This window comes from Haemorhous mexicanus, chromosome 3 (genome assembly GCF_027477595.1).
Source record: "Haemorhous mexicanus isolate bHaeMex1 chromosome 3, bHaeMex1.pri, whole genome shotgun sequence".
Lineage (NCBI taxonomy): Eukaryota > Metazoa > Chordata > Aves > Passeriformes > Fringillidae > Haemorhous > Haemorhous mexicanus.
This window is the reverse complement of record NC_082343.1, coordinates 89,349,018-89,361,912: the sequence shown is the minus strand read 5'-3', so window position 1 is coordinate 89,361,912 and position 12,895 is coordinate 89,349,018. Positions and strand designations below refer to the sequence as shown.

The window sequence follows — 12,895 nt, the reverse complement described above, 5'->3', positions numbered from 1 at the left end:
GCATGAATCAGATGCTTTGCATGTGTTCGATAAATGCATTTGGTTCTCTTCTTTTTGCCAAGAAATTGGTTCTGCCTTGTATGCTGCATTCCTTCAGAGATGGATGCACAATGCTCATGATTTGCAGTTTATACTCTCAGACCTCTGTTATCCTTTGCTTGGGTTTTCAAGGCCTCTGTCATCCTTCTTACTTACCAGTTTTCCAAACGTAGATATAAGGTCATTTAGCCAAGCTTACTTCTAAATATCTTTGGACAAGGCATGTAAATCAGTTTAATCAAAAATGTTCTCCAACACATAAAAATAAAAAATTAAACCAAAACACAAAGAAATTGAAACCATAACACAACCTGGTCAGGAAATGTTTCGGAATCACTATAATTTGTAGTAGTTTTAGACTATTATGAGATAATTCAGTATTAACTTTCTAAGATTTTTTTTTTTGCTTTGGTGTATTTTACTTACATTTCATTTTAAAGAGCAAATTACCTATAAAAATGCAAAGAACACAATGGTAATTTTTTTGTCTAAAAGCCTTTTCCCCTTTTTTTTTCCATCCATACATGCAAAAAAAAAAAAAAAAAAAAAGGCACAACTCAGTGTAAATCATAATTTGTGGTGTACTCACCATAACAGACACCTGGACTCTCAGCCCAGTAGTAGTCAGCTACTTCTCATCAGTACTCAGGTACCTGGGTATCTGCATCTTGTTCTGAAGCTGATTTTGATAATTAGTATATTCACAGTGATACAAACCCTAACCTCCAGAAGAATCCATCAGTAAATTAGCATTTCTAAAATAATTATTGATTTTTTCAATTTATATTCAGTTACTATCTTCTGAAAATATTAACACAGTGTAAACGGCACATTTATTCATTGTGCTATATTCCCATTTTAGAGCTATGGAAACTGGGATATGGCAAGGGGAGTTGGCTTACTCAGGGTTCCTGCTCACCCCAGTGGCATGTGCTCTAGGATTGGGATTCCCTGGGTCTTGACAGGAGCTCATTTTTCAGGATTATTGGGGTTTTGTTTCTTTTTCCATTGTCATTGCAAAGAAACATGTTTCCCTTAGGACATCTGACTTTGTGAAAAGGAAACCATTTGCTTTGTGTTTTATTGTGTCTTTACCTTGTACAGAAGAGTAAATAAATGCAGTGCAATAAGAGCTGAGCAAGTATAGAACCTGAACCTTCTAGTTCTTAAGTCTGTCTTCCTTGAGAAGCAATGTGAGGAGCCTGTTCCCTGTCCTTTGTCTTACTACTGTAGTAGACTTTAATTAGTTCTATGTTTTTTACATTTCATGGTGCTCAAAAGAAAAAAAGCTTGTGGTTCTTTTTCATAGAAGTTGGGGGCTTTATTCTTTTCTAACATACTTGAGAAATGCTTTGTAACAATGATGTAACAATGAACATATAAAAACATGTTATTCATGTTGAACTTAAAAAAATCATAGATTTGCATAGCAATAGTCAACATAGACATTTCCCTTTTATGCTTTTGTTCATTTTCTGTTAGTGTGGCAGAGTGTGAATACGTGATAAAGGATGTGTTCTGCAGCACACTACCTACTTGTACTGCATAAGCATTTATTATTATTCCTTTTCTAGTAGTAGATTAGGAGTTCTGAATTTATAGCTGGTTAATTACAGTAAATTTTTATGGTAAATAAATTGTTACTGGAAGTAAATAGTGATGTTTTCTGATCTTTGTGCTGGTATTTCTTTCCAGAGTGACACAAGACTACTAGGAGTACTTGGGACCCCTGGACTTAAAGGCCAGAAGGGAGACATTGTAAGCATTTGGGATGAATTTGGAGAAGTTTCAAAATGCCTACCCAACCTGTCCCTGCCAACCTCAACACAGTGCATTTTATTTGATTTATCCCAATGAGCTTTGAAGGAATAGATTTTTGAGATGACTGGCACTTTGATCTGTGTAAACCAATATCCAACTCATCATGTTATCCTGCAGAGGCAGCAAGTGATCCTCTCTCCTTTGGTATAAATAAAAAGGGGAAATGCTGAAAGAATTATGTATGGTTCCTATAATGCCACCTGAGAAGTCAAAAGAGCTCTCCTGCCAGTTATGTGGGAAAGACTCTGAAAAAGTTGAAATTCAGAAAATATTTTGGATAGTAAATAATGAATATTTAAAGCAGTTTCTCTGTAACGATCAGGCTTTCTATACCAAAAATACTCATAGGCAGCCTCTAAAAATTGCATGGAAATCTAATTCTGAATCCACACTTTATTGTTTATAGTTATCTGTCCTGTATAAACAGCTCACTGATATTTTAACAATTGCATGCCTTGCAAATTTTTAAGAGAAGAGACAAGTGCTCTGGATATGTGACAGAATTGACAACATTTTATTGAGAAACCGGCAGATCTTCCATAGAAAACAGCCATTTAAATTCATTTGCAGATGTTTAAGCTTGATTTCCATTGTAACAATCATTAAGATTTTGTGGCCCACACAGAAAAAAAGTACAGTTAAAGAAGAGGAGGAGGTTATTTACATTTTCCAGAAGACAAAGATTTTAAATATAATTACTTTTGTTAAAAGGGTGAAAAAGGAGATTTGGGAATGACTGGTGCAAAAGGAGAAAAGGTGAGTTGTTTCCTTACTTCTGTGCTCATGTGTTCACTAGAAGTTGATGCACTGTACTGATTATGAATGAAATCTTGTAAAATATACAGGGGATCAAGAAAAAATATTTGGGTATGGGAAAAGTTGTTGGTCTCTAAATGTGCTTTGTACTTTATTCAAGCCCCTTCTTGGGAGGGTATTTACATAGGCAAGTAAATTTCCCTGTTCTACCAGCTCACAAAGCCCTTAGCTTTAAAAGCATTCAGACTTTTACTTAATACCAGTCTAAAATTATTTTTATATAAGCTTATAACCAGAGGCTGCCTCATTAACTAGGTGACAGTCATACTTTTTCAAGTTATGAATATGATCTTCAATATCTATATGAAAAAAGAAGCTTTAAATTATTAAAATTTCCACATTAACATTCTAATTTAGTGTATTTAAGTTTAAGGATAAATTTTACAGAAAGATTCAGGAGGTATTACTTGGAAACAGAAGTGTATTTTGTTTTTCTAGGAACATATGCTGTGCATAGTTCTACTGATAATTAGGTGTTTTCCCATTCAGCTGTGAGACTGCTTGGTTTCTTTGGTCATAGCTATAAAAATAGTTTTCATGGAGGCAGAAACAGTGTTTTTACTCCTTTGATAAAACAGATTTATGATTTTGTGTGTTATAAAGCACCTAAAGTTGAGAATTTTTCAGATTTGGATGCATGATTACTCTCTTTAGTTCATGTTCCTGACCCTCCATTGTGCTCCTGCTTGAAAAGATCATTGATGTCATGGTCTTGGCATTTAATCAACATCATCTCTCAAGTAAAATTTTGTAGTACATATATTTGTGTTTTAGACAGTTTTAAAATAGCCACATTTTCCAGGACTCTTCAGCAAAACCAGACATATGTGCTATTTACCATTTTAAATAAATCTGTTAACCTCTTTTCTACTTTTCCTTAGGGAGAGCCTTCTGAAAAAGGGGACAAAGGAGACCCAGTAAGTATAGCATGTTTTGAACTGCTGTGAATAATGCACAGTTGAGATTATATTCATTCTATAATTCTTCTCTTTGTAGACATCCACTAGATGCAGGAATTATGTGGGATGGCATATGCATTGTCTCCTTCTTACATGTGCCTCCAGGTCTCCCAGGTTATAAATAAAAACCAGAGGTTTTAACAGGTGCCCTGTTTTTCAGCATTTCTGTTGCTAGTACTGACCATGAACTGAGTTTAGAGCACATGCCTTTTTTTATTCCCTGAAGGTTCTTTCTTTCAGCTTTTCCAGAAAGTTTTATGTGGCCTGAACTGTACTGTTTTGATGCCACTAGTGTGGCATTTAACATCAATCTCTTCTCATACAGCTATTTTATGTGTGCTTAAGTTTTTTCTTATTTTGAGGCAAATTTTCAGAGCACTAATTCTGTAAGAGTCTCTTTACCTATGTTATATATTCGTAATTAATTACTGTCCTTTCTTATGATATTTGACAAAAGCTAGTTACGCTTTTTCACATTAAACTCAAGGTTACTGAGATAGTTGTGGTTAACATATTATAATAATCAGAAGTCCTGCTGTAATAATGTGTTGGTTTGGAGGTGAATACTGGGTAACAGAAGAGATGTAGTGGTGGAGAATAGCCTTTTGACTGGAAATGCTGCCAAGGAAATGTAATGTTTTCAAAATTTTTTCCTTTAAAACACTGGGAAAACTTGCAAAAGCATTAGGTTGCAATGTCTTTCAGAGTTTGCAAAAGGCATCAGCAATTATTTAATATTTTCTCAATATTTAACTTTGCAAACTGTATTACAATATTCTAAGGTAGCGAATTAAACTCTTATTTGATCCTACTTAAATTTGTAACTTCTTATAGTTGTATTTACTGTTTTCAGGGAGAGACTGGAATGGAGGGATCAAAAGGAAATAAGGTATTTTTGGACTCGTACATACTGTACATGTTGTCAGTTTACATAGGTGATACTGGGAGACATAGCAGTAAACTTGGATTTTTTTCATTTTCTCAAACAACATCATTAGGGTGAAATGGGAGATCCTGGACCACCTGGTCTTATTGGAAATCCAGGATCAAAGGTAAGTGAAAGGTATTTCATCCAATAACAATTGCATTCTATGTTGTTTTATAAGAGGACTCTAACGCTATCAACTCTTTAGCTAGTATTAATGGGCAAAGAATGCAAATCATTTATATCAAAAGTTTGTGCTTGGATTGTGACTATTTTACATAAAATTTATGTCTTACATGAAGTTCTTGTTGCTCGCAGTGTCGTACAGAAAGGAATATTCAAGCAACATTCACTTAGGTGTTATTTTGTCACCTGAGAATATGATCACCCATTTTGCAATTAGAAATCTGCAGGTAGCTGGGTGTATTCTCTTTATGCCTCGGTGAGTCAGGGAGTAACCACTGCCAGTACTTGAGTAGCTCCTTTGTTCAGTCCTGTGGGGCAGCCTGGCTTTGAGTCTGTCCTCACAGGCAAACCTCAGGAAGTGTGGACTGGATGAGTGGACAGTGAGGTGGATTCAGAACTGGCTGAACAGCAGATACCAGAGGCTCATAATCATGGCACAGGGTCTAGTTGGAGGCCTGTCACTGGTGGTGTTCACCAGGGTTCGGTAATGGGACCAGTCTTGTTTAGTTTGTTCATCAAGGACTTGGATGAAGGAGCAGAGGCCTCCTCAGCAAGTTCCCTACAACACAAAATCTGGGTGGAGCAACCAATACCCGAAAGGGCTGTGCAGCCCTTCAGAGGGACCATGACAGGTTTGAGAGATGGGCAGAGAACTGTCTGAAACTCAACAGAGGAAAACGCAGAGCCATGCATCTGGGGAGGAATAACCATAGGGGACAACTTGCTGGAAAGCAGCTCTTTGGAGAACTCCCTGCAGATCCTGGTGGACAACACCATGAGCCAGCAGCGTCCTTGTGGCCAAGAAGGCCAATGGCATTAGGAAAAGCATGGTCAGCAGGGTGAAGGAGGTGATCTTGCCCTTCTACTCAGCCCTGGTGTGGCCACGTCTGGAATGCTGTGTCCAGCTCTGGGCTCCTCAGTGCAAGAGGAACGTGGAGCTCCTGGAGCAGGTCCAGGGGAGAGCAAAGATGATGAAGGGATTGGAGCATCCCTCTTACAAGGAAAGGCTGAGGGAGCTGGGCCTGCTCAGCCCTGAGAAAAGTCAGCTGGAAGGAGACCTCATCACTGTCTGTAAGTATCTACACAGAGGTGTTGAGGTTTCCAGGGTCTTCCCAGTGGTGCCAAGCAATAGACCAAGAGGCAATGGGCGGAAACCGATGCACGGAAAGTTTCACCTGAACATGAGGAAGAACTTCTTTACTGTGTCGGTGACTGAGCAGTGGAACAAATTTCCCAGGGAGGTTGTGGAGTCTCCCTCACTGGAAGAAACTGCAATGTGCTCTAGAATGACCCTGCTTGAGCCAGAAAGCTGAACCAGATAACCCACTGTGGGTGCTTCCAGCTTCACCCATTCTACAATTGTGTGGTTCTCTGAAGAAAGTAACTGAAGCAGAAACATTCTTGACAGGAGTATTCATGTTGGATAGTATCTGAATCTTAGTTCATGAAAAGAAGGCCCAGTGAGAATGGATGTGGCTATAGAAGCCTCAAAACTGTTATTGTAAAAATGATTCCTGAAATCTTGATCTGTTCTTTTTTATGTCTTTCCCTTTAGGTATTCCCTTTGTACTTACTTGTATTTGCTTTATATACATACTTGGATTTTGTACATATCAGTCCCCAAGACCTACTGAACTAAATGTTAGAGTAAGGGAGAATGAGCATACTCCGTACTTCTTACTCCATATGGAAGATAATTCTTAATGCCTGATGTTTTAATATATTTATATACAGGAATGCTTTACACCATATTACAGTAGTTGATTGACTTTTACCTGAGGTGTGTATTATATCGTTTCACAGGGACTGCAAGGCCCTCCAGGACCTGTTGGACCCAGGGGACTGCCAGGAGAAGTTGTATGTATTGTGCCATTTCTCCAGCTGTAGCTGTGGTGTGTGAGCAGTTTGCCAGTGAAGCAGTGCCACTGAAGTTACCATAGCTGCTCCTTTTGTGGGTGGTACTCTAGCTATCAGGTGTTGAAGCACCGTAGTACATGGGATGGGATGCCTCTCTCAACAGGACATTATTTTGAGTTCCAGTAAACCATCTATATGGTGCTTTTGACACTGCTTGACAGCCTGGAGTGGATTTGGATATTGGGGTCACTGACATGAGTGCTTTCACCCTTCTTGATTATCTCTGCCTTATTGCCCTCTTAGTGTTATGTTCGTTGGCTCCTGGCTTCCCATTCCAGCTGGGAGATCATTGCTTGGCTGGGATGGTTAAGCAGCAAGTTCTCTTGGTTTGTGTTGTGCAGCTGTACCAGGCACAGATATTACTGGGCAAGGCTCCCAGAGATGTAGTGTGCTTGTGGGTGTGACACTGGAGGGTTGGGAGTGTCAAGCAGTGGTACTTCTCAGCAGAGCTGGAATGTCCTGTAGTCATTGTGCTTTTGGGTGCTCCACATTCAGGTCTGACAACTGATTGGGTAAGGTGGTGGGGGGTCTCCTTCATAGGGGCTTTGGTGTCCTTGTAACAATTATGCCACTGGGCAGCAGCCTGATGGGTCTCCTGGCTGGTTGGGATTTCTCAGACTGGCAGGCACCTACCCCAAGATCCAACACACTTGTAACTCCTGTGCCTCTGGGAAGAGCAAGGGTAAAATCTCAATCCAGTCTGGATTCTCTAGGAAACATCTTAAACTATTAATCACCATTATACTAAACTTGAAAGTGCCCTGGGCATTTGATTTGATACCCACATATAGCAGAAGCCTCTTCTGGGGCAGTGGCTGCCTGCTTCCCTTCCAAATTATTAAGAGGACATAATCCCTCTTTCAGCATGCAGACAACTATTTTCTGCCTAATTCCCTGTGTTTCAGTCCACAACACCAGTGGTGTCACATAACCTAGCAGGTGGCACCTACCCCCTCTTCTTGGTTTTTGTTCCTCCCTTCTTCATAAACCATGAAATGGTTTTAAATAGCATTTTGGAGGTAAAAACGGTTAGATCTGAGACGTGGATCAAGAAGAGCAGACAATAAAAAGCTTAACTTTAGTTCAGCCACTCACTTAAAAAGGACTGGGATTTCGATCATTACTCTCTGAGTGTGGTTTTGGTTTTTATCTTTTTTCTACCAGCAGAAGCATCTAGAAGATGGTGTTGCTACGTTTTGTCTTAGGCATTTCCACAAATGCCCTGAGACTACATTGTGGAAGAAGAGTCTTATTTTGAACAGACTTTTAAGCTTTATTAGGATTCAAATACCCTTCTGAGTGGTACAGAACTGGCAGACTTTTTATTGGTGACCTATTAGAAGTCTTAGGGATATAAGCAAGGTGAACAGTAGAATACAGCACCTTCATCTCTTGACAAGGGAAAAAAACACTAGCATTTAAATTTGCATGTAGTCATTTTATACTGCCTATTGATAATCTTATTATATCTCATTTTCCTACTCAGTTGAGGCATATGTTTTTTCAGTTGTGTCTGATTTACTTATCATCTATTCAAAAGTTTGTAAGCCTTATCTGCTGTGCTTCTTTTTATGTATAAATCACCAATCCTACTGTGATAGATAGCAAAATACTCATTTCTCTCTTGCTTGTGTTGCCATCATCTCACTTGAGTTCATAGTTGCTACTTTTGAAAGTGGTGTTCCGATGGATCTTTGATCAAGAGAACATTTTGAACAGATAAATACTAATTATAATATATGTAAATCCTAAATATAGATGATCCTGAAGACTCCTATGTGTACACACAATTCTAGTACATAAAAACATAAGTTTAAATGTATTATAGAGACAATGACCTTAGTTATAAGCTCCTTGGTTTTTTTATCTTCTAAAGATGAAGCATTATAGATTAAAAAATATAATAATTCATTTTATGCAGTATGATGAAAATTATGAATTTGAAAAATTGTTTTTCATTAACTTACATTGTCAAAGAGTCGTCTAGCAGATAAGGATCTCTTCCTAAGAAACCACTTGAGCTCAGTCCAACCAAAAAAAAAAAAAAAAAAAATTGGGAAATCCTCAGAAAAGGAGAGAAGAGGGGCTGTATGTATTTTATGCCAATATCCAAAGGGGATAGGGTAGGCCATGATCAGTAAGCATAAATTTTCATTTCCATAATGATTTTGTGTTGGTATAAGCAGAATATTCTTCATTAGGGTACTTTCTTGCTTATGCTTCTAGTTTGGATGCCTGAGTGAAAGGAGTAGCTGTCTGTCTGTATTAAGTACAGAATGCAGCAGAGAAAGCAAACACAGCTGCTGAACATTCACTACTGGCATGAAAATGTTGTCATCTGTCATATGTCAATGTGCACAAAACTGTGTTTTACACTTAGAAGAAAAATTAAAACAATATGTGTTTCCTTGCCTTTTTCTTAGAGAGTTCATTTTTCAGTCCAGCTTAAGTTTCATACTTAGATTTTACTGTTCAGTTTGGGCAATTTTGTCCTTTACTGGGAAAATTACTGGTATTCTTAACAAAATGCTTGACTAAATAGTTGGTTGAATAACATTGAAGGGTCATGGAAAAAGTTTTCTGTATTTGTTGCAATGTTGTGAGAGAGCCCAATTAAGACTTACTTGTTATTTAATAGTTTCTATTTAGATTTTAATCTTTTTCATTTATCTTCCTTTATCTGCATTTATAAAAATCCTTCATGAAAAGGACAAGGAAAAATACTGAAGTTGAAATCAAAATGTGAAAGATGAGAAGATTTAGACTAAAGAAAGGCTGGAACATACTTTATTTACTGAAAATGTTTGACTGTCCATTACATATCTAAAACATTTAAAGGGATTTTTTGGATGTGAAGGAGTAGAAATTAATTGAGGCTTTTAAGATACGAGTTTGAATAATTAACTAGTACAACAAATCATGCAGCAAAAGAGACGGGCAAAAGAGATGAGACACTAATTTAAAATTCAAGTTTTTTATGTGCTACTTCTTTCCTTGAAAGAACAGTTGATTTTCAAGACTTGGAATTACTTTAAAATAGAAGAAATAAACCTTTTGGTCTCTGCAATTCTCCCCCTATAGGGTCCAGAAAATAATCTTGATTATTACATTTTAACTTAAAGAAAAATGATTTATATTTTTAATTATCATTAACTTATAGCATTTCGGGTCAATACTAATGCACAGTAAATACTCCAGTGTAAACTGATTTTCATCTGTATTTTTATATAACCATTAAGGGAATAGCTATAAAACTGTACAGTTATATTTTTATTGATTCCAGGGCTTACCAGGAGATCCTGGGGTACCAGGAAACCCAGGAATTAAAGGAGACAAGGTATGTTTTAAGTGGTTTTCATTAAGCTTGATATGTTCAAGCATTTTAAATTTTCATTTCAAGAGAAACCTTCCATTCTAGTGTGATGCATCTGTGTGGCTGCTGTGTGAAGTGATTTTAAAATGTACCAGCAGCAACCCCCTGTGTCTTGGAGAAGAAACATCTCTGAATTTGGAGATGGTTCAGGCCAGTTTGGCAGCCCAGTTGCTCTTTAGATGAATAATTTAGGTAATATTTCAAAGAGATTGGGCTGTGCCCTTCCATTAAATCTGTGCTGTGCAGAAATGTCACTTCAGGTCCTGACTGCAGAACAACCTTTTCAGGGTAGTGTCCTACCCAGACTAATGTGTAAAATCCCACTTCACAGTCAGACATATTCATCTTGGCAGAGCTCTAGGACTGCTACACTGGCTCAGATGTAAGCTCAGGCTGGATCTCCTTAGGACATTGCATTTTGCTGTATAGAAATCCCTTAGTTAGAATTCAGCTCCATCAGCAAGAGCTAAAAATTACGTGTATATTTACTAAATGTAAAGAAGGAGAAAAAAAAGAGGATATGCAGGTGTGCTCTGAGCTATGTCATGTGTTGTGGTATTTATACATTGTGGGGTACAAGGGAAACCAATAAACTCCAGTCTAAAGTGAGCTGAAAGAAAGGCAAAGAAAATAACTGGAACAAGGACAAAAATGTACTCATCTTGCAAAATGGGAAGTGGTGGGTTCAGAAAGAATCACAGAGGATGATGCAGAAGCCTGCAAGAGACAAGAGGCCAGCATAACAAAAGGCACAATTTTACTGAGTAAGCAGCTGAGTTTACCCATGTGGAACAAGAGACACTGCTTGTGTTGAAGTAAGAGCAGAGGTGTAAAGAGGAATACACTAAAGATCCCACGTTTAGCACTAGTGCTTGATAGCTGGGGAGAGACAGCTGTTGTTTCAGCTGTTGTTATGAATTAATTGGCAGGGTTTAATGATAATCTGCATATTAGGAGCCTGGGGAACAAGAAATGTAGATCAGATGCATTGCGAGCATGGAAAACCAAAAGAATGCTAGTTATTATTGATGGTTATATGATCCATGTCTCCAATTCTGTAACTTTTTGAAGGAAAAAATGAGGGTATCTTTTCTTCTCTATATCTTTTCAAAGTAGTGGCACTTTCTATGATAAACTTGATAATATTTAAGAGCTTTTTCATAGGGGAAAATCCTCACATTTCAATTAGTGATTCAAATTTATTTTGTAGGGTGACCCTGGTGGAATTATGGGACCACCTGGACATCCAGGTCCAAAAGGCGATATGGGGCCTCCTGGACCAAGTCTGCCTGGAACACCAGTAAGTCCATAATCTGAAAAGTCTTTCCTGACTTTATTTTCTGCAGGGGCAACTTGGGAAGAATTATCATTGTGCAATGAAAGAAATCGCGGAATGGTTTGTGTTGGAAAATATTTTCAAGTTCATCTAGTTCCAACACCCTTCCATGGGCAGGGGACATCTCCCACTAGAGCAGGTTGTTCAAAGCCCCATCCAACATAGCCTTGAACACTTCCAGGGATGAGGCCTCCACAACTTCTCTCAGCAACCTGTTCCAGTGCCCCCCCGACACTAAGGGATTTCTTCCTAGTAACTAATCTAAACTTCATCACTTCCAGTTTAAATCCACAAAGCAAGTATTTTTCAATTATAATTTCAAAATCAGAACATATTTTACAGTGGTATTATAAGTGCACTAAAATATAGAAATAGTGTAAGTCTATTAGTCTGTTAGTGTAGTCTAGAAATAGTGTAAGTATCACATATGATCCTAGTGACACTGGCACTAACAAGGAAGATATGTAAACTTGTCATAGTTTATTTCTAAGGGCTGGCTAATTTTGGCCATTAAATTTATCTAGTCTCTTGGATTTCAAAACATAATTAGGTTTTTTTGTCTTGGTTTTTGCCTGTTTTGTTTTGGGTTTCTTTTAGGGTCCCACTGGTGTTCCTGGAAACCCAGGTCCAAGGGGGCCAAAGGTATGCCAAATGCATTATTTCTGTTCCTAAAAATATTTTTAAATTTTATTTAAAAAGATAATATGATAGTTTACATTTTTCAGAGCTGTTGTGATGGAAAGCCTTGTACCTTTCACAGGGAGAAAGAGGACTACCTGGTGTACAGGGAGCACCTGGGGAGATGGGGCCCCCTGGAATAGGCATTCAGGGATCGCCAGTAAGTAAACCAACACCCAGAATTTGGGCTTCTTGCTGTTCAACACTGAGCAACTGCAATAGGCAAACAGAGCACAGCAAAAAGCCATGAACTCCCTTCTGGCCTGACTCTCAAATCCCAGTTTGCTTCAAGGGTTGCTGTGCAGTTTAGGTTCAAACATGCAGCAAGTTGACACAAACATCTAAGGCATTCATAGTAAATCATTTGTACAGCAATAACTGTTTCAGTTATTCTGCTTGTTTCCCATGTTTCTTTCTTTTTAATGCCTTTAAATAAAGCCACCTGCAGTGCCTTCAGAATTTGCAGTTAAAAAATGTGCTGATGTTGATGGTGTACCTGGCAGGTGGTACATGTTATTGCAGGAGTTTTACTCCAGTGACTGAGGCAGCCTCTCTTCAGTCAACCAATGTGTATCATCTGATACAGTTCAGTTTTTGGACAGTGCTCTGGTATAAAGGGAAAATATTTGTGAAAGATGACTAGGCATTCACGCTGAATGTCTTAACCCAAAGTAATAATACTTAAAGATAGTTTTATCAGTTATAATATTTTCAAATCTGAATTTTAAAAATTACCCATTTACACGTAAATTATTTGTTTCTATTCAACTTCTCATCAGCTTTTTAAATGAATCTTCTTGCTAAGTACCAAGTTTCACTCCAGATCTTTAATTTTTGGAAATACT

At 37.9% G+C, this 12,895-nt stretch overlaps 1 protein-coding gene across 5 annotated transcripts in view; it reads left to right on the top strand.

Moving 5' to 3' along the window:
• The window catches only part of COL19A1 (collagen type XIX alpha 1 chain), a 178,284-nt gene that overhangs the window by 124,061 nt on the left and 41,328 nt on the right, over window positions 1-12,895 (top strand). For all 5 annotated transcript variants that reach the window (XM_059842653.1, XM_059842654.1, XM_059842655.1 and 2 more), the window contains 10 exons: window positions 1,735-1,797; window positions 2,572-2,616; window positions 3,558-3,593; window positions 4,489-4,524; window positions 4,634-4,687; window positions 6,550-6,603; window positions 9,947-10,000; window positions 11,247-11,336; window positions 11,970-12,014; window positions 12,133-12,210. In XM_059842653.1, coding sequence (XP_059698636.1) covers window positions 1,735-1,797; window positions 2,572-2,616; window positions 3,558-3,593; window positions 4,489-4,524; window positions 4,634-4,687; window positions 6,550-6,603; window positions 9,947-10,000; window positions 11,247-11,336; window positions 11,970-12,014; window positions 12,133-12,210 — 555 coding nt within the window. The remainder of the gene's footprint in view (window positions 1-1,734; window positions 1,798-2,571; window positions 2,617-3,557; window positions 3,594-4,488; window positions 4,525-4,633; window positions 4,688-6,549; window positions 6,604-9,946; window positions 10,001-11,246; window positions 11,337-11,969; window positions 12,015-12,132; window positions 12,211-12,895) is intronic.